Raw genomic sequence first — 21167 nt, forward strand, 5'->3', positions numbered from 1 at the left:
ACCATTTTTATAATGATTAATGTGTACTTCAGCCCAAAACAAGATGCTTCATGTATTGTGTGTGCCTAATTTAATTATTGCCTGTCAGTTTTTGGTGAGGAGTTAATATATAATGAAAATTCATTATGGTTTGTATCAAGTGGCTTATAGACCAGAAAAAAAAAACCTCTAAGAAAACTTCATTTTTCTTAAATTAATTTAGATTTAAGATTTCTAGTTCCAGAATTCTCAGCCAAATGCTAGATATTCTGGAAGTTGGTCCAACACATCTAGAAAAAAACATTATTTTGTGTTTGGGAAACATGTTGGGAAACATATTTTCTCAGCTTAAGAAATCCTCATCAATAATAAAGGTTTTTCTTTAACACAATAGGATCAGTTGAGCAAAAATCAGCATGAAGTTTTATAAAGATAAAATGATGCTTACTAAATAAATATATTTTCCACTTAGTATCATCACACCTAAATTGATACTAATTAATTAGGAAGTTTGGTTGTCTTTTTCTGTGAGACATTTTTTACTTCCCTATTTAGGCAGACCTGGAATATCCAGATGATCTCCTATACAAGTATTGACCAGGACTAATCCTGCTTGGCTCCTGAGATCAGCTAGGATCTGTCCTTTACTTAGGACAAGAGCTGTCACCTATAACTCCTTGATCAATCCTTAGCTCCAGTGGAAAAGCTTACTTCCCAGACAAGACTATACAGGTGAAACTCAAAAAATTAGAATATCGGGCAAAAGTTCATTTATTTCAGTAATGCAATTTAAAAGATGAAACTAATATATGAGATAGACTCATTACATGCAAAGCGAGATAGTTCACGCCTTGATTTGTCATAATTTTGATGATTATGACTTACAGCTCATGAAAACCCCAAATTCACAATCTCAGAAAATTAGAATATTGTGAAAAGGTTCAATATTCTAGGCTCAAAGTGTCCCATTCTAATCAGCTAATTAAGCCATAACTCCTGCAAAGGGTTCCTGAGCCTTTAAATGGTCTCCCAGTCTGGCTCAGTAGGAATCACAATCATGGGAAAGACTGCTGACCTGACAGTTGTGCAAAAAACCATCATTGACCCCCTCCATAAGGAGGGAAAGCCTCAAAAGGTAATTGCAAAAGAAGTTGGATGTTCCCAAAGTGCTGTATCAAAGCACATTAATGGAAAGTTATGTGGAAGAAAAAAGTGCACAAGCAGCAGGGATGACCGCAGCCTGGAGAGGATTGTCAGGAAAATGCCATTCAAAAGTGTTGGGGACTTTCACAAGGAATGGACTGAGGCTGTAGTCAGTGCATCAAGAGCCACCACACACAGACAGATCCTGGACATGGGCTTCAAATGTCGTATTCCTCATCAAGCCGCTCCTGAACAATAAACAACATCAGAAGCATCTTACCTGGGCTAAAGAAAAAAAGAACTGGTCTGTTGCTCAGTGGTCCAAAGTCCTCTTTTCTGATGAGATCAACTTTTGCATCTCATTTGGAAACCAAGGACCCAGAGTCTGGAAGAATGGAGAGGCACACACTGCAAGATGCTTGAAGTCCAGTGTGAAGTTTCCAGTCTGTGTTGATTTGGGGAGCCGTGTCATCTATTGGTATTGGTCCACTGCGCTTCATTAAGTCGAGGGTCAACGCAGCCGTCTACCAGGAGATTTTGGAGCACTTCATGCTTCCTTCTGCAGACGAGCTTTATGGGGATGCTGACTTCATTTTCCAGGACTTGGCACCTGCCCACACTGCCAAAAGTACCAAAACCTGGTTCAATGCCCATGGGATTACTGTGCTTGAATGGCCAGCAAACTCGCCTGACTTGAACTCCATAGAGAATCTATGGGGCATTGCCAAGAGAAAGATGAGAGACATGAGACTGAACAATGCAGAAGAGCTGAAGGCTGCTATTGAAGCATCCTGGTCTTCCATAACACCTCAGCAATGCCGCAGGCTGATAGCATCCATGCCACACCGCATTGAGGCAGTAATTGATGCAAAAGGGGCCCAAACCAAGTACTGAGTACAGATGCATGCTTATACTTTTCAGTCTAATGTCTAATACCAGCAAGGCCAAAATAGAGTTACTGTGCAAAAGCTATTATACTTTGGACTTATCTGGTGGGCTGATGCATTTATAGACAATATAATACTGAGCAAGGTGGAAGAAGAGTCTGAGTGCATGTGAAGTGGATAGAGTTCTGGAAGCCGCATGAATATACCTACAAGAATTGCATAATGTGGCAAGACATATAATTAACAGAAGTTGCTACAGTGCAACAGAACATAATATCAATATCATCCCAATGAAATTGGGAATGGCAAGCACTAGGCAGAAGAATCTTCAGTCTTCCAACTATTGATCTAACTGGAGAAAGTGGGTACTTCTTGGAATGATTACAAAGGCATTAGCAAGCATCTCCAAATCTGGACTCATTAATTTAAGAAACTTATTGTGATAGCTTATGTAAAGAGATGAAAATATCTTTGACTACCTAGTTCCTTTCATGGGTCACAACGTATAGCAAAGACAGAGAGAGATCTTTTAGTAAAAATTAAACACTGATTAACTGAACAGATCAAAAAAACTCCTATGCAAAAGAAAGCAATGTAATAGAATAACAGAGTTGGAAGGGACCTTGGAGGTTTTCTAGTCCAACTCCCTACTGAAGCAGGAGACCCTATACCATTCCAGACAAGTGGCTGTCCAGTCTCTTCTTAAAAGCCTCCAGTGATGGAGCACTCACAACTTCTGAAGGCAAGCCATTTCACTGGTTAATTGTTCTTACTGTTAAGGAAATTTCTCCTTAATTCTAGGTTGTTCCTCACCTTGCAGTAAGGACAATTTTTTATATAAATTTTCAAAACAGAATCTTATTTTCATCTTCCATAAAATGAAAAAGTTAATATTAAGAGAGACTCCATTCTGTATTAGAGTAAATGAAAGTGTCCAAGATTAGATTTTTTTTATTTTTTAAAAGTTTATCATAGTCTCTTATATACATATAATATTCACAAAATAATTCACAATAGCTTTTTTCTTTCTTTCTGTCTGTCTGCTGGTGAATTCCTGTGGCTCTGTATTTCTTTTCACCCTTGGTTCACAAGGAAAACTGCAGGTCTGCTTTTCTTCCTTCAGCTTTGTGGTTCAGAATGTCCAATAATTTACCATATCATTAACTTGGCACAGAAAGCAGTCCATATTCGTCTGCTGTATCCAGAATTTTACAGATAACTGGTGACTCTACCTGGGAAGAAAAAATATTTACAAAGATGTTAGTCACAATGAATCTGAGCAAAGTAAGCCATGGGAAAAAAAATCAAATCAAACAACTGTGACCAAAAAGCTACTATAAGCTTAATGCTCATCAAACTGATGCTAGGGAGTTAGAAAAAGATAATGCTGTACCTGGGGGTAAACTTGCAATCAGAATACTCTGTTTCCCCAAAAATAAGACATCCCCTGATAATAAGCCGAATCAGGCTTTTGGGCGTATGCCCTAAAATAAGCCGCCCCTGAAAATAAGCCCTCCCCAAAAACATTTAAACGCATGAGCAGCTGGTCCCCGCCATTTCCTCTGGTTTCCTCCACGCGCCCCAAAATAATAAGACCTCCCTGAAAATAAGGCCAAGCGCTTATTTCAGGGTTTAAAAATACATAAGGCAGGGTCTTATTTTTGGGAAAACACTGTATGACCGGTCAAGCCTTCTGAACACTTATGTATTCTCAACAAGGACCTCAAAAAAAGTTAAATCCCACTGACTTGCTCACAACTATATTTTAATTAACAGAGTCTGTGTAATGGTCTTAAAGTTTTGGCTGAATTGTGCCCAATGTTTTTAACGTTTAAATATTTTATTTGGGATAAAATGCATTTTTGCAAAAACTAATAAAAATATGTATCTGTCAGTCTTCCTGGGTACTCCAAATAGGAAACATGACCAGACAGGCTAATTCTGTTTTATTGTAAGGCTAGGTTAACAGAATCTTGCAAGTCTGAACATACAAATTTCATGCTATCTCCTTTACATCTTGAGAAGCTAGGGAGGGTCCCTTCTTAGTCTCTTTCTACACCCATTATGCAGCTGTGGGCTATGCCCTCACTTATTTGACCATTCCCTGCATAGCATTTCTTTGCCCTATCTCTCAAAGTTTTTTTCATACAATATTATAATAGTTCAATACGATCTTTAATTTTGGGGTACGTGTAGTTTAACTGCAATATTTTTTAAACAGCAATTTTGGCTACCAACATTTTTGTGTGGGTTCTGATATTAAATATGACCTAAGCAGACCTGAAAGTTCTATCCAATTTGAAATATATTTAATATCACAGAGACTATTACCAATAAATAAAAACTTATGGGAAAGCATTATAGTACACATCTGACATCTATGCCACATTGTTGTCATGTCATTCCATTCCTAATGCTCAAGAGGAGGGGTGTCAAAATGCAGCCCGGATGCGTCATGAGCTGGCCATGCCCACCCATTTAGCAAAGGGGAAAAAAAAATCATGATATGTCATGTGATGTGACGCCGCGAGGTTGACACCCCTGCTCTAGAAAACTTTACTGTGTCATATTACCGAAGACATTAGGTCCATATTAATGAAAAATTACAAGTTTAGTACCAGAACTTTCATGTTTCTCTAGATGAAATACATTTTTCATGGGAGATTTTTCCCCTAGAAGTCAATATAGTTTAGATCAAGATCTCAAACACATACCCCAAGAATATACTGGCAGGAATGAGGCTCCACCATATATATAGTTACTGCATGAGGAGAGTCAGATTCTTTGCACCTTAAAACAGGAAAATGTGTTAATAGACAAAGCAGATTAATAAAATGGTTAACAGACTTCTTCAAGCCCCAAGATTTTCCATTAGTATAGTGGCCTATGAATCATCTCTAAAGATGATGCAAGTCTTGCTGCAATATGAGCAAAGAATTATGCTTTTAGATAAATAACATTTCCCAGTGAATCTGGTATTTAGAAGAGCATTCTTGTAGCTCAGGATTGCATAGTTCTCTTTGAGCTTCGTTGTTTTCTTGCGGACATTTCATTACCCAAATAGGTAACTTCATCAGTGCTAGCACTTGCCTTGCAGGAAATTCTCAAATTATTTGTAACATAAATATGAATTGTGCCCAATAATTAGTAAAGGAAAATAAGAGCACTTTAAGGGTCCAGGCATCTTTTCCTTAGGAAACATATATAGCTCAATTAGTCAGCACAAACAGAATTTATTTTAAGTGTAACTCACTTCAATCTCACAGTCACTTGTCGAGGTTTGTCAGTTAAGTCACAAACATCTCCATTCCCGTAATAGTGAGACACCATCCTGTCAAGAAAGTTGCAGCTTAGACTCTGATTGCAATAATCACATTTAAAACTCACTGCTTAAAGTTCAAAGCTTAGAGCTTTCGTATTTGCCTTCTATACAATTACTATAAAATATATGAACAAATACTCTCAACTAGAGTTGAATATCCAAAAAAAATTATACAATATTTAACACTTTTAGATACCTTGCATTTAAATTTAATTATTTTTGTTTATCTCAAATATGTCTTCAGTACAAAAAAATATAATATACAATCCATCTTTATAACCAGCATTTCTTAGAAAGGCAGCCATACTCATTCATCCTTCTATAGGTGGGCTGATAAATATTTTTCAAAGATATAGTGAAGAGGCATCTAAAAATTTAAAAGCATGAGATACAATATTATGCAACATTGAAAATTCCATCCTGGATTGGATACTGAAAGTAACTGGGACTTAAAAATTAGCTGCAGTCTACACTTATTTTTACAAGTACAAAGTAGCTTGTACTTCTTTCTAAGCCAGTTTTAAAGCCAAATTGTGCATACTTGACTGTTTGCAGGTCATCGTCTTTCTGGTGATATGTTCTAGCCACATTCTTTTGTGCCCATTCAAGATGTTCCTCTTTGTTCCATGTCCCCACAACTATAGTTGTTTTGCCATTTTCTTTATCCTAAAATAAGTAATTTATTTTCTTGGTAATTTATTTAAAAATTCATGCATAATTCTGTATTTTACACCACCCTAAACAGAAATTCTCAGGTAGACAATAATCAATATTCAAGCTGTTATGACAGTTTCCATTTGGTAAAAATACCCTTATGAATCCAATTGGCTTCAACTAGGCTTTCCCCGTTATATTTAAATGGCAATGGTTTAACTAACTAGAAGTCTGTTTGTCTTTTGTTTATCCTTAGTTATGTTTTGATGAGCATGTTCTGGTATTCTTAGTACAGGGAGGTTGGCTGAATGAAGATAGGAAGGAGGATCCGGGAATTAGTAATGTAATCGGTGACTTTAAGTCATATGATCCCTTTCCTCTTGAGCAATAAGACTGATTAATTATGCTTGGACACCTCCATCATAACAAACTGAAAACCCCCTTCATGGTAAGTGTCTAACAGGCCATTCTTAGCATTTACGTCATTATGAATTAAAGTAACACCTCTAACCACCCAAATGCTACCATTGCTTTAATGTCTGGCTACTGTTTTGCCCATGCTGGGTTGACAATATCAGAGACAGACCAAGGCACATAATATTGGTCCATTTTTATTACAGGATGAACCTCCTACAGCTATAGCTTGATGCAGCTGCATGTGTTTTGCATGCAGTAGGTGCCAGATTCTGTCTTTGAGATAGGGAAGATGTTACTCTTTATTTCATTCTGAAGAGAATGCCCAGAGAGAAGATAAATGGAGGAGCGGATAAAAAAAGAAAATCTGAAATGGACAGAAATGAAAGGGAAAATATTTTCAAAAAACTTTCTGACCAAAAAAAATCCTGAAAAGGTTTTGAGATGGGAGAAGAAAAGATACTATGTACAATAAAAATAGATTAAAAATAGGAATAATCTATCTCCTACCCCTTCCCTGACTCCTTGGGATAAAATTAAAGAAAGACAAAAATGGGGTGGGGAAGGGTGGGTGACGAATGAATATTTCTGCCCATTTTGGGTTCCAAGCCACGCAGTTACCTGTATGTGGTACTGAACAGATCACCTCCAGGGCAGAATGCTGGGTTGGGGGGGGGGGCAAAGATCTAATATAGTGTTAGGTGATTTCCTATATTTCATCTCTATAGAGCCCAGTAGTAAAGGCAACAATGAATTTATGAACTTTAAATCTGTACTTTCATATTCTTCTTTATGGACAAAAGCAGAATCATGTTGCCCTCCAGTGGAACAGACTACCAATGATTATTTATATTTATATTATTTATATATACCTTGTGATACTGATGCACATACTTGCCATAGCAGAATTCATATCTCCACCAGCCAACACCCTAAAAGAGAAACGGGTTTATAACATTTAGACAGAGTAAAATTCAGTAGCACTAATATATTTTGTGTATTTTTATTTCACCCTTATTATTTTTATAAATAAGGGGATGAGCATATTTAGTACTCCTTCCTTCTTCCATTTTCCCCACAACCACCACGTGAGGTGGATTGGACTGAGAGAGAGTGATTGTTCCAAAGTCACCCAGCTGGCATTCATGGCTAAAGCTCTTGGGATACTAAAAAATGCATGCAGTACAAAGCAATGCATTCACTTCCAAGTCATATATTGTTTTTCTTAAGATTTAAATTAACTGTTCTCTCTCCCTTTCCCTATTGATATACAGAAAACGGTACCAAAATGAAGAAGAGTTTCCTTTTAAACTCAGAATGGGTGTTCTAATGCTTGGCACACATATGTCCAATACTCTGTATTATGAATGAGAATAATTTAAGGGTGCCTTAAATTATCCATGGGGAATATATGTACATATCTATAGATGTGACAAAATGGAAAAGATGGGCATAATCTGCCTCTGGATGTTCTCTTCCTGCCAATTTTCTAAAACATACAAACTGCACTATGCTGATCAGCTGAGTCTGGAAAAAAGCTGATTAGATTTATCATATAATCTGTCTCTCTCACAGAGATAGGGTTATAATCCAGTAGGAAGCAATTGGGGTTGGAACGAAAGGAAAGGATAAAATGGCTTCCAGGTAAAATTGGGCTTAAGCAGTCTTAGTTGCTCAAGATTCCTGGATTGTTCAAGACCATCAAAGAGAAGATGGCACAGAAATCAGTATGCTGGGAAGAGAAAAGTACAGCAAGGAATTTTTCTGTCTGGTACAAATGCCTGAAAAGAGAAGAGGAGAAAACACCAAGCAGAACACCAAGATTGTGCTAACCATGAAAGGTTGCCAGTTGAGTATTAACTAAAGCCTTTCATTAATTTCATTTGGGGAAATTAGCAACCACTACCTTTTAGGGTAGGCACACTGTTATATTAGTAAAAGTGACATGTTATTGGGAGAGAGAGAGCGGGGGGGGAGGGAGGTAGGTGGGGAGAGTGATAATCTCAGAATGGTAAAAGCAATTAGGTAATAAAACAATACATTACACTGTTCTGAAGGCAGGAAAAAAAAAGGGGGGGGTTAAATTCTATTTAAATGTATTAATAGGGATGTCTAATTATCTAATTGAGTCAATTTGGTAGAGAGTCCAAGCCCCTTTTATCCTTGATTATGCTATGAATAAAGACCCAATGTGTTGTCTTTGGCTGATCCCAAGAATTCCTTAAACCATACGTAAGTTTGGAGAAATGACAGCCAAGAGAAAGCTTTCTGAGAGCTACATTCTGAAATTTCAGGGAAAATGTGATCCATACACACTGAGTACATATTTGTTTATAAATTTTTGTATCTGTGGTTTTATTTTGGCTGTAAACCGCCCTGAGTCCTTTGGGAGAAAGGCGGTATAGAAATTAAAATAATAAAATAAAAAAAATAATAAAGTTTGGGATTTTTTTTAAAGGACTTGTACACAAAAGGGAAACATTGGAGGTAATAAAACTATCAGTGGAACCTGTTTGAGACTCTCATCAGGGCTATTTTTTAAAGTATTATAATTCTTTCAGAAACAGATATGTATAAGCCTCATAAAGTCTGCTTTGAGATATAGCAAATCACTTCTATATCCAGATTTTATATAAACCCTGCAAATCATATAAAATATATATAAAAAAATGGTTCATAAATTGTGATTCTCACCCCATGGAAGCAATAAGACCCACTAAGAAATTCTTTAATGAGCTGTTCATCTGTCAGTTTGGAGATGTGTGTTGTTCCAACTGTTAAGAGCTGGGAGGTTCCAACAGCAACTGGCTTGTGGAAGGACGAAAATTTTTCTTCTTTTGCTGAATTGATTTCTTCCTGCAAATTAAAAATTACTAAGATTTAAAGACAACTGATGTTTCCTTACCACGTACATTAAGATTAATGCCAGGGGAGCCTTAGTCAGCATCCTCAGTCTGTACCAGAAAATACTCACATGCTGCCCTCAGATTATAGTCTTAAATACATAAAATATTTCAGGGATCAAATTACAATATATAAATGCAAGGAAAAAATCTAAGGCATGCAGTGTTTTAAACTTGAATGTTTTTTTTGTAATCTAATGCTCTCCAGCTATGTTTGATTATAATTCTGTTATTTCCAAGCAACAAAGCCAGGGTGCTCTAATGTAATGATAATAATGTGTCAATCTCACAATCATCTTTGCTTCTACATAATAACAATGCATACAAACAGGAAAAATAACTTTGTTTTTTTCTGAGAGATATATAAGAGCAAGCATAACAGAAATAATATAGCTACAAAGAAGCTTTCTTCCTCTTTGTCAATATTAGGTGATCCGCTGATGTTAAAGACAGGCAGATTCAGAACTGACTTAAAAGGGTCAATGGCTGCTAATTAATAGTATGTGTGCTCGGATATGGATTATTCCCTTCAGGTTAATAACTATATTTTTCTTGATTAATTATTTTCCTATTTTGTTTTTGTTGTTATTTGCCACCCAAAGTCATCTGGAATTGAACAGCCTTCTAAATGTTTTCTGGGTTTTTTTAAAAATAGTATTTACACATATAGTAACAAAAAAGCCAGATATGATAGGTGGTGGTTGCAATTTATGCCCCAAACATGACATCAATGGCCGCGCTTCTAGTTTCCAACCTCTTTGGCTCTTCTAAATGGCATCTTCATCATTTCTTGCTGCTGTTCGAGATGCTCCAATTTATGAGGTTTAAGTGGTGATCCTGGCAGCGACAGGCAAAATATGTCATTCACTGGGGAAGCTCTGAATCTGTCCAAAGAACAAGAAAAGTTTATACTGAGCTTCTCAATAATCACAGCATGCAATGGCTCACAGTGTAATGCATATTCAGATAAAGTAGAAAACATGCACCTAAGTCCATCCAGTGTTAAGAGGGTATTTTAGTATACTACTATAGGAACCTAAGCTTTCTATTGGTATGTATGAAATGTCATACATTGGTGATCTGTGGGTCATAGGAAAATATCACATAAGAATCACATGTTAAATCATAGCCTGGGAGTGCAATATTAAAAAAAGCTAAAATGCATTTATTTGTCATGTTTGTCTGGTTAAATCCACTGACTTCTCTCTAGCTGTAACTGTAAAAGTTAATACTAACTAAAAAATTAGGCAAGCATTCTTGGATATAAGAAATACAAATACCGAGCAGTCATGCAGAAAGACATAGGAAAAAGTAGCAGAGAAATAATATCTCATGGATTAGCGATCCCCTTATTTTGTAGGGGGAAAAGGACAGAACTTGCCTTGAGTACTTCATTTTGTAAAAGTAAAGTAAACCTCAGCTAAAGCAATAATCTGGAAACACTACTAAGTGCTGTGATAAGAAGAATTAAAGAAGATAGTTATAGAACATTTTACTTTAATTCTAGCCTATAATGATAGCTGTTGTCTCAATTCCTTACCTATATTTAGGATGGCTGCATAACAAAGGAGTCAAAATAACCACTTCATATTCACAAGTAGTGACTTCAGCCACAGAAAGTATCTCGTGCTTTGCTTCTGGGTGGCAGACATACATTACTGTGCTTGATCTGGGAAGGTTTTGTCTCAGGGTACAAGGTGTGCCATTTCCCATTCCTATAGGAAAATATGGAGTCATCTGCCCTTCTATGTTTTTTGTCGGAATCTAGATTTGTAAAATATAGAGAGAAATATAAGCATTATCTTGGAAAATGATACAAATAGTCTTTCACCATAGAGAAAACCAAAGGGTCTGAATGTAATCAAAAGTACTAAGACATTTATTTACTTCTTAGTAACTTTTTTGAAATTGTCTTCTGTAATAAGGTTCCCATCCTGTTGATGCTTGGAGGACTAAGAAGATCTCGCTATTCTTCCAGGCCTTGGGCTAAGCTGGTTGGAACCCCCTTTGCTGCATGTTGGAGGTGGTGGGATATTTTATGCTGTCTGCTGGGTTTACTATCTTGTTCTTTCTTTTTCTCCTGGTCTAGTTTGGTTTTGTTATTTGTTTCTTCTTATTACACTGGTTTTAATAATATTTAGTATATTGTGAGCTTCCCAGAGTTACTTGGAGTTGGGTGGCATCAAATTGAATAAATAAATAAAACCAAATTTGTCAGTATTATCTTTTGTCTTATGCTACAAGAAAAGCAAGCATGCATTAACCACAATGAAGGGCCTCTGGTGGCTTAGCAGACTAAGTCTGTCTGTTATTAACACAGCTGCTTGCAATAGTTCAAGTCCCACCAGGCCCAAGGTTGACTCAGCCTTCCATCCTTTATAAGGTAAGTAAAATGAGGACCCAGATTGTTGGATTGTTGTATATAAATATACAAATAGAATGAGACTATTGCCTTACACAATGTAAGCCGCCCTGAGTCTTCGGAGAAGAGCGGGATATAAATTCAAATAAAAAAATAAAAATAAAAAGTGGAACTACAGAAATTTAAGAGCAGATATGAATTACTAAGAAAAGCTGGCTATGGGATAAGTGAAATTCCAGATTTCTCACTTGCCTCTTTTGCAGTATCTTTTTCAATTTCATTTTCTTCTTGATCTGGAAAATATTGAGAAAAAAAACAACCTCTACTTACCACCAGTAACCAATACCTGTGTTTTCATTTCTCTATACCAGAAAACGAAATCTTTTGATAAGAAAGATTGTCTTTTAGCATAATTCTAATACTTGACTGAGTGTAACATAAAGTTGATATGGAATAAGATAGTATGGCTATTCAAAGATAAATTATTAGTTATAGGTTTGAGGATCTTTATTTGATTCATTAATTATGAAAAAGTGCAAACGCATGAACAGGCATTTTCATAAAATGTTAAAACACAAAGAAGTACCTTGGGCTTATTTTCCATCTGTGGGCTTAGCTGAGGGGAATATAGAATTCATTTATTATCTTATTTCTTCATTTATTTATATCCCGCCTTTATTATTTTCACAAAAAACTCAAGGTGGCAAACATATCCAACACACCTTTCTCCTTCTATTTTCCCCATAACAACTCTGTGAGAGAAAGGGACTGATTCAAGGTCACCCATCTGGCTTTCAGGCTAAGGCAGGACTTGAACTCATGGTCTCTTGCTTTCTAGTCTGGTGCCTTAACCACTAGACCAAAACGACTCTCATATATATTATAATATAGTAGTGTGCACAAAATGCTATACGTTCCACTTAATTTTAAATTTTGTATAATTTTAAAATTCTAATTTGCATGGTTTTAATACTTTAATCTATTTAATTATTTTTCAATTTGTTTTTATAATCTGTAAAATGCCCAGAGTTGCCCTATAGGGGAGATACTATGCCCCTGTATGGCTTAACAGCTGCCATACTAGTAAGTTAGACACCAGATTGAACACCACCATGAGGATTATAAGTGGATCTATTAAAACCATTCCAATTTGCTGGCTTCCTGTTGTGCGCCAAATAGCACCACAATACACTAGTGAGAGAATACAGAAAAATTGTAAACAATTCACTCCTTCCGGTGCATGCCAACTTTTTTCATTTATCGGCAGGAAGACTCAAATCCAGGAAGCCCCGACTGGCACTTGTGCAACATCTGTCCAACAACTTTAACATCAATTCCCAATGGAAAGCCAAATGGGTCACTAAATGCCCAGTTATAGGAAGACATATAAATAATCCACAAAACAGGTGCCACGTCAGCAATGGACAATCCTGAATAGGATTCACACCTCGCATGTTGTCTGCTGGGGCTCTGTATAAATGGGTATAGTATCCTCCCCTCGGTGTGACTGCGGGGTCCCATTTCAAACTGTAGATCACATAGAGACTGGCTGTAAGCTGAGGGCATATATTGGTCCAGTATCTGATTTTTTTTTAATATAAACAACGTTGCACTTTACTGGTTAGATGGCCTAGACATTGATATTTGAACATAGATCTTTTTGACATTTGTGTTTTATTGGGCTCTACTAATCTAGTTGAAATGTTAATTTATATTGCTAGTTCATGTATGATATGCCATACGCTAAATAAATAAATAATTCTTCATGCTATCATGTAATTGACTAATTCTTTCTAAGCAAGGGATCAAACAGCAAGATAACATCAGTATACAGATAGTCCTCTCTTACCAACCATTCAAAATTACAATGGACCTTTCCAGAGCTACTTAAGATCCATTTTCAAAAGTGCCAGTGACAACCTCTGTGTAGTCATGTGATCACATTTTGGATACTTGGCAACTGGCTTGCATTTATGACCTTTTTCAGGGTTCTCCAGTCACGTGACAGTGATTTGTGATGTTTTCTGTCAATTTCCAGTGTTTACTTCCAGTTTTTGACAAAAAACATCCACTGGAAAAATGAGTTCAGTTAACGACACAGTGTTTGTTTAACAACCATGGTGTTTGCTTAACCATGACCACCGAAAAAAGGTTGTAAAAATCAGATTCAGTCATGTGGTGACCCTTAAGAACCACATGATTTACTACTGTAATTCCAGGCTCAGTAATAGTTGTAAATTGAGGACTACCTGTATGATAAAATAACAAAAGAGGTAATTAATTAAGTTTAACTTCTACTGGAATCACATTTTCACTGAGAATTAGAGAAGGTGTATTTTCTATACAGTTTAAGCCATACTCTTACTATTTTCTTTCATGAATAAGTCATAATGGCTATTTATTTATTTATTAGATTTGTTTGCTGCCCCTCTCTCGAGGCAACTCTGGATGGCTTACAACAATAAAAACCAGTAAAACCATTACGAATAAATAGTTCTAATAACAATGAAGATTACAATTAAAAAGGTAGGGAGAAAGGAACCAGGGTACACTGGGGTGGGGGGAGGGGAAGGTGGGGCTTTCACTTAATCCGTGAACCATCTCCAGTGTGATACACTCTTGTTCAGGCCCCAATCAACTTTCAGAGCCAAGTCTTCGGGCCCCAATAGAAGGTCAGAAGGATGGAAGTGGATCTCACCTGGGGGTGGGGGGGACGGGGGCGGGGCAAGATGTTCCAAAAGACAGGCACCATGGCAGAAAAGGCTCTTCTGGACCCTGCCAGCCGAAATTCCTTGACAAAAGCATGACGCTTCTGCTGGCATAAGTAGGGCAGCTCAATCCCATTGGGGTGAGGTGGTTCTTCAGTTAACTAACATGGCTTTAAAGGTGATAACCAACACCTTGAATTGCATGCAGAAGCAAACCAGCAGCCATTGCAACTTGCGGAATAACAGTGTAACATGGGCCACTCTTCCTATTTTATTCATTAGCACTTAAAAACAAAGTAACCCACCTGGATCTAGTGGTGGGCTCTTTCTCAACGAATTTCCAAGATAATATTCTTGAATATTTATTTTCTATAAACAAGAAAGACATTTTCATTTATTTTCATAACCATCACTTCTTCTCCAATGATTTAATCTTTGTTAAAGCAATAATTTAGAAGGACCTGAAGTTTAGTACAAAATGCTAATTTAATGTTTTTTTAATATATTTGAGAGTAAAATTATACATACCTGCCCAGTTTCTTTCTCTTCGTGATACTGACGAATGTGTTTACCATGACAAACTTCGTAAGTCCAGTACGATTCAATCTAAAAATATATTCCATGAATTGACACATATATTCTGATTTTGGACAGTCAAATTAACAATTTAAAAGGGTTGAATAATTTACATCATGCTACAATCTTAAAGAGTATTTTTATAAAATGAGGTATTGTTGGCAAATAATGCCAGAGAAATTATCTAGAATGTAAAAAGTGATTCCAAATGTATGTTGGAAATGGAAACAATAGGAAGGGATGTTGTATCATGCTTGATGCACATGTAAAAGCTAAATTATTTTAGCTTCAAATACTCACAGGAATATAGAGGATTTTAAAGAATACTATTCAATTATAGCTAGCAGTTTTTGTTTCAAGGCTTATGAATACAGCTAGAAAAGAGTCATGGAAGATTATTTTAATATATGATTACTGTGGTTAGACTATTATATGCACAAAGATGGAAAGATTCTGCACTACCCACCATGGAGGAACGTTTTTATTAATATATATGTACATTTTTTAAAATAAAAGCTATTCTAAAAAAACCTCACAGAAAAGTAATACAAATTTTATATAGTATATCAAATTTATAAGTGTTTAAATCAATTTATTCGGGATTTAAAACTACTTATCTCAAACCAAAGTAAACATACTCTATAAGAGCAACTACTTTGCTTGAAGAGAGGTTCCAACAGTTCAGCTGGGCTTGGCCCTTTATAATCCTTTTCCTCCTCCTAAAATAAAAATGATTGGCTAGCATTATTATCTTGAATGAATTAAGAATATTAGCAAAAAATTTAATTGTATATGTACTGTATAATTTATTTTATTACATTTCTAAAAATCTACTGGAAAAAACAAATTACTAGAAAAGAAAACAAGAATTTATAAACCCAAGGCCCAAACCAGCTTATTTATCAGAAAATTAATATTTCTATTATTCATGCAACAGAATACCATAGACTTTTTCAAAAACTGAACAGGATTCAATCTGAATTTCTTCAATTCAAATTCAAGAAATTGAACATGATCTAAAGAACCATTAAACTATCTGAAGAATTTTTGAATATAAACACCAGCCATACCTTCCCTGAATTAAACTGCTTTTGAATTTTGCAGAATAGTTTTTACAGCATAAATCTTTACTAAATTAATATATGCCTTTTGTGATCATGTTGTGACCTACAAAGGCTCACCCTTTATAGAACCACCTATAAAACAATATTATATCCTAATATCAAAAAAATTAAGAGCTAGATAAAATTATCAGCATAATATTGCTTATTTGTCCAAGGATTTTATTTGATATCTCAGTAGCCTTTGTAAATAAAAACATGTTAATAAGAGATACGATATATTCTATTTAATCAATATATTGAGCCAATTTTAAAATAAGATTACTTTATACCACAAATTAAATCATTTTCCAAAAGAATTTAGATGGCTCTTAAAAGATACACGCTTTCAAGACTATACTCAAACTCGACAAGTTAAAATGCATTTTATGCTGCATATTTAATTTTTAACACAAGGTATCTTTTGCCAATTATCAATTAAAACGTCCTTATGTCAAGTTACACACCTGGCATGCTAACAATTCACATCAATTAAAGAACCATGCTCTTGTATTGGATTTAATTCCTTCTGTGCATCTTAAATATTTTATATCACACTTATTGTTAGTTTCTATAATCAGGTCTAGAATAACTTGCCTCATCTCCGTTAGCTAATACTGGAAGAATGCACTTGTATTTTTCTTTATCTGCTGTTGTCATAATGATGTAATAATCTTCTTTGTATAGAACCCCAGCAGTAGGCTTAAGGGGAAGAAATACAAACAAACATTACTAAGAAGCAAGTGGGTGTTTGTTAGATAAAAATGAGTTTACAGACTTGCTATATACAGTTTTTGGGTCTAAACTTAGAGCTACAGAAAACATCATTGTTAAATAAGCCATTTGATTAAGATGCAAGCAGGGTCATGTTTACAGATGAAATTTTAAAGTAAGCTCCCTTTCTACCTATGACTAGAGAAGTTAAAAAGAGATTCAATTATTTATAAATACCATAACAATTACAAAACAGCTTTTGCAAAAAAAAATTTAGTGCTTGAATAATAGTTGCATGATATGCTCTCAGCTGTACAGAGGGTGATTCATCAGTTCCCACAGCCTGAAAGTAGGTATCGCTGCTACTCAGAGCAACATTTATCACCTTATACAATAAGTAATTGGTCCACATATCTGGGAATCTTCCACATTTCCGCAGAGGAAATTCGGGTTAAGTTTTACTAATTTACAGCCTATCCACATAAATTGTGCATGTGTTTGTTTGTTCCTACTGTATTCTTTGCCAGGTTGTTTTCTCCATAGCCTTGTTACTGTGTGTACATTCATGCCCTTTAGCAATTTAGCACTGTAACAAAGCAGAATCCATGAAGATAAACTTTCACAGATCTTGAAAGATAACATTTTTAGAAATACATAATTCAGTGGCACTTATCTCACCAATTATGGAAAATATAATTCTCCTCTAAAAATATTTGCTCATAAACCCCAAAAAGATGACCAATAATCCACTTTATTCTGGATTGGTGGCATAGTGGTTAGAATGCAGTACTGCTGTCTGCTGGCAGTTTGAGTCTCATCGGCCCAAGGTTGACTTAGCCTTCCATCCTTCCAAGGTCGGTAAAATGAGGACCCAGATTGTTGGGGGCAATATGCTGACTCTGTAAACCACTTAAGAGAGGACTGTAAAGCACTGTGAAGCAGTATACAAGTGCTATTGCTATTCTCCATGAGTGAAAAAAACCCACCCTTATTTAAACAATATTTATAGTCTCATACAATGTTTCTTCTGCTTGTTAGGTTCAACCATCATCAGTAAAGAAGCAAGCAATCAGAAATAAGCTGCAGATTAGCACTTGATAAAATAGTCCTGAAGATCTTGGAAAGAATATTCAAATAGTGCGAAGTATCTATAACTACAAAGATCAGAGAAGTGCAAAGCAAAGTATTATCTGTGACACCCTAAGGAAGTAAAAGTTTATCTATGTGGTTGACTTAAAAAAAAATAACAGCAACTTCAATGGTAAAGAGAAATTCTGCTGGATCATATCAGTCATCCAATCTCATTCAATGTTTCCATAGAGCAGTGATGGCTAACCTTTTCCGGAGCGCCCCTGAACCCCCAAAATGCAATGCGCATGTGCCTGCCAGTATGCACCCTGCCCCCGCACATGCCCCGCCCCGCACATGCGTGTGCCCCCGTGCCCCCCCGCACATGCACGTGGCCTTCCACATGTGCTGTCCCCCACGCATGCGCGGCAGAGACATAATTAGATGGCTGGTGGGAGGCACATGCGCATGCATGGCAGAGCTGAACTGGGGCAATGGCTCACGTGCCCAAAGAGAGGATGCTATGTGCCACCTGTGGCACGTGTGCGATAGATTCGCCATCACGGCCATGGAGGATGCCCAGTACTGAGTGTTTAAAATAGTAAACAAATGACTCTGAGGGATCCTTGATGCTCTCTGCGCTTGCTTTCTTGCATGTTTCATTACCCTAACAAGGTAATGTCAACAGTACTAGCACTGATGATGTTACCTAGTTAGGGTAATGAAACATCTGCAAGCAAAAACTCAGAAGGCACCAAGGACCCCTCATTTTAACCCTAAGCTACAAATATTCTGTTTTATAGATAACTCTGAGTGACTCGTGGTGTAAGATACAACAAGCTTGCTTCGGTGTGAGAAAGTGCCTTGGAGCACAAAGGTTCCACTGACAACCACACATGGATCACCACTCTTTTAAAAAAAGAGGAAAAACAACACCAATTCAAAGTGCACTAAGAATGTCTCCTGGAATGGTGACGAAAGGTTTGCAACCAAATTGCCAAGATTGGTACTCAAACCATCAGCCCAGAGGAAAGACTGCCCAACCATGTTGGTTCATTAGTAAAACAAAGGAAGGCGACCGTGGAGTAATATCCTACAACCAGCCAGTGTTACCCAGTAGCTAGCAATAGGTTTTCAGGTAAAAAAAAAAGAGCAAAAGCCCACAACTACCCACTCTCTGACATAGCAAAGTAGGGCAACAGACCAAGGCACTGGTGAAATCCAATTTTTTTTTACTACTGGTTTTGTGGGCATGGTGTGGCTTGTTGGGCGTGGCAGGGAAGGATATTGCAAAATCCCCATTCCCTCCCCACTCCAGGGAAAAGATACTTCAAAATCTCAATTCCCACCCCACTTCAAGGGAAGGATACTGCAAAATCCCCATTCCCTCCCCGCTCCAGGGGAAGGATACTGCAAAATCTCCATCCCCTCCCCGCTCCAGGGAAAGGATACTGCAAAATCTCCATTCCCTCCCCACTCCAGGGGAAGGATACTGCAAAATCCCCATTCCCTCCCCACTCCTGGGGGAAGGATATTGCAAAATCCCCATTCCCTCCCCACTCCAGGGAAAAGATACTTCAAAATCTCAATTCCCACCCCACTCCAAGGGAAGGATACTGCAAAATCCCCATTCCCTCCCCACTCCAGGGAAAAGATACTTCAAAATCTCCATCCCCTCCCCGCTCCAGGGAAAGGATACTGCAAAATCTCCATTCCCTCCCCACTCCAGGGGAAGGATACTGCAAAATCCCCATTCCCTCCCCACTCCTGGGGGAAGGATATTGCAAAATCCCCATTCCCTCCCCACTCCAGGGAAAAGATATTTCAAAATCTCAATTCCCTCCCCGCTCCAGGGAAAAGACACTGCAAAATCTCCATTCCCACCCCGCTCCAGGGGAAGGATACTGCAAAACCCCATTCCCTCCCCACTCTGGGGCAAGCCAGAGGTGATATTTGCTGGTTCTCCGAACTGCTCAAAATTTCCGCTACCAGTTCTCCAGAACCTGAATCTCACCCAAGGCAACAAATTAAAGCGGCGGTCTTTCTTCGGGACCACCCGGCGGTCGCCCGTAATCCTCCGCTTCAGTTCGAGCAACCTTAGGAAAACCTAGCCAACGCCGGTCCGTCCCTCCTTTCTTCCCCAGGGTTCTTCTTCCCGCCCCTCGCCCCTTTCCTCCCCGGGTCCCTCTGTTTTTCCTGGTCCTTTAATAGTCCCGTCTCCAGCCGGAAAGCCACCCACCAAGATGAATTCTCTGCCCGGCCAGTTCACTCGGAAAGGCACGTCGTCGCTAAATTGCGGGAGGGACCGGCTGCCCCCGCCCGTCGCCGCCTTCGCTTCCAGGAGCCCCCATAGCAAGAGGCGCACCAGCACAGCCGCCCTGAGGGGCTCCGGCTTTCTCCGCTTCATTCTCTGCAGCGGGAGCCCGTCCGAGACGGCCGGCAACTACCAATCATCACACGCCCAAAGAAGCCGGCCACGTCTACTTCCGGAGGAGGAAAGCACGTGATTACTTTTTCTCTCCTTCCACTGAAATCCTAGAGCAGAGGTCTTCAAACTTGGCGGCTTTAAGACTTGTGGACTTCAACTCCCAGAATTCTCCAGCCAGAACTATGCTGGCTGGAGAATTCTGGGAGTTGAAGTCCACAAGTCTTAAAGCCGCCAAGTTTGGGGGGGGGGGACCCCTGTCCTAGAGTTACCCGCAGTGGAGTTTAGTTTCCGCTGCCCTCAGGTTTATTTATTTTGTTGTTGTTTCGGTTGCCCCCCCCCCCGGGGATTAAAAATAAGAGCGGGCTTCGCAAGCCTGACTATCGAAACACATAGATCCTTAAAATCTAAAAACCTCAAGCTAAATATTTTTGTGGTGCTGAGCCGTCTCACAAGCATGAATGGCTTTCAAAGAGACCTGTCCCCCCTCTTGAAACACCCCCGCTTTCCATAGAGTTCAGCTCTTTCTGGCTAAGATTTCTCACCACACACCGGTCTGCTCCTATCAATACTTGGCCAACAATTACCTTGGCAACAACATTTGTATAGGCCAGGGGTTTCCAACCTTGGCAACTTTAAGCCTTCGCTGGCTGGGGAATTCTGGGAGTTGAAATCCACCAGGCTTAAAGTTGCCAAGGTTGGAGACCCCTGGTATAGGCTACTACGCAAGATCTGTTGTGGAGTCGAGTCATCGTCTCGGAGGCTAAAAGCAGGCGCAGCTTGCGTGTGATTCTACACTCTGCGGTGCTCTATGAATTTTTCTCCCAAGGGTCCCGGCTTCTGGTCAATATCCGGGGCAGCCAGAGCGCGTTGCCTGAGGAGACGAAAGGAAGGTAAGACGCTGGAGGGACG

General features: G+C 38.1%; 2 protein-coding genes across 2 annotated transcripts in view; one reads left to right on the forward strand and one right to left on the reverse strand.

The window, feature by feature from the left end:
• Nucleotides 1-2942: 2942 nt before the first annotated feature.
• On the reverse strand, nt 2943-20321 carry ERLEC1 (endoplasmic reticulum lectin 1). Its single transcript, XM_058164954.1, has 14 exons — nt 20070-20321; nt 16646-16750; nt 15587-15667; nt 14901-14978; nt 14678-14741; nt 11917-11957; nt 10843-11066; nt 10057-10186; nt 9094-9255; nt 7272-7331; nt 5873-5997; nt 5263-5340; nt 4724-4799; nt 2943-3241 (listed from the first exon to the last, which is right to left on the reverse strand). The coding sequence occupies exons 1-14, from the start codon at nt 20235-20237 to the stop codon at nt 3170-3172; spliced, it is 1464 nt and encodes a 487-aa protein (XP_058020937.1). The 5' UTR covers nt 20238-20321; the 3' UTR covers nt 2943-3169.
• A 634-nt stretch (nt 20322-20955) lies between these two features.
• ASB3 (ankyrin repeat and SOCS box containing 3) overlaps nt 20956-21167 on the forward strand; it is a 128655-nt gene continuing 128443 nt past the window's right edge. Inside the window, exon 1 of the mRNA XM_058164957.1 lies at nt 20956-21148. The gene's annotated coding sequence lies outside the window, so the exon portion shown is untranslated. The remainder of the gene's footprint in view (nt 21149-21167) is intronic.

This window comes from Ahaetulla prasina, chromosome 1 (genome assembly GCF_028640845.1).
Source record: "Ahaetulla prasina isolate Xishuangbanna chromosome 1, ASM2864084v1, whole genome shotgun sequence".
NCBI lineage: Eukaryota > Metazoa > Chordata > Lepidosauria > Squamata > Colubridae > Ahaetulla > Ahaetulla prasina.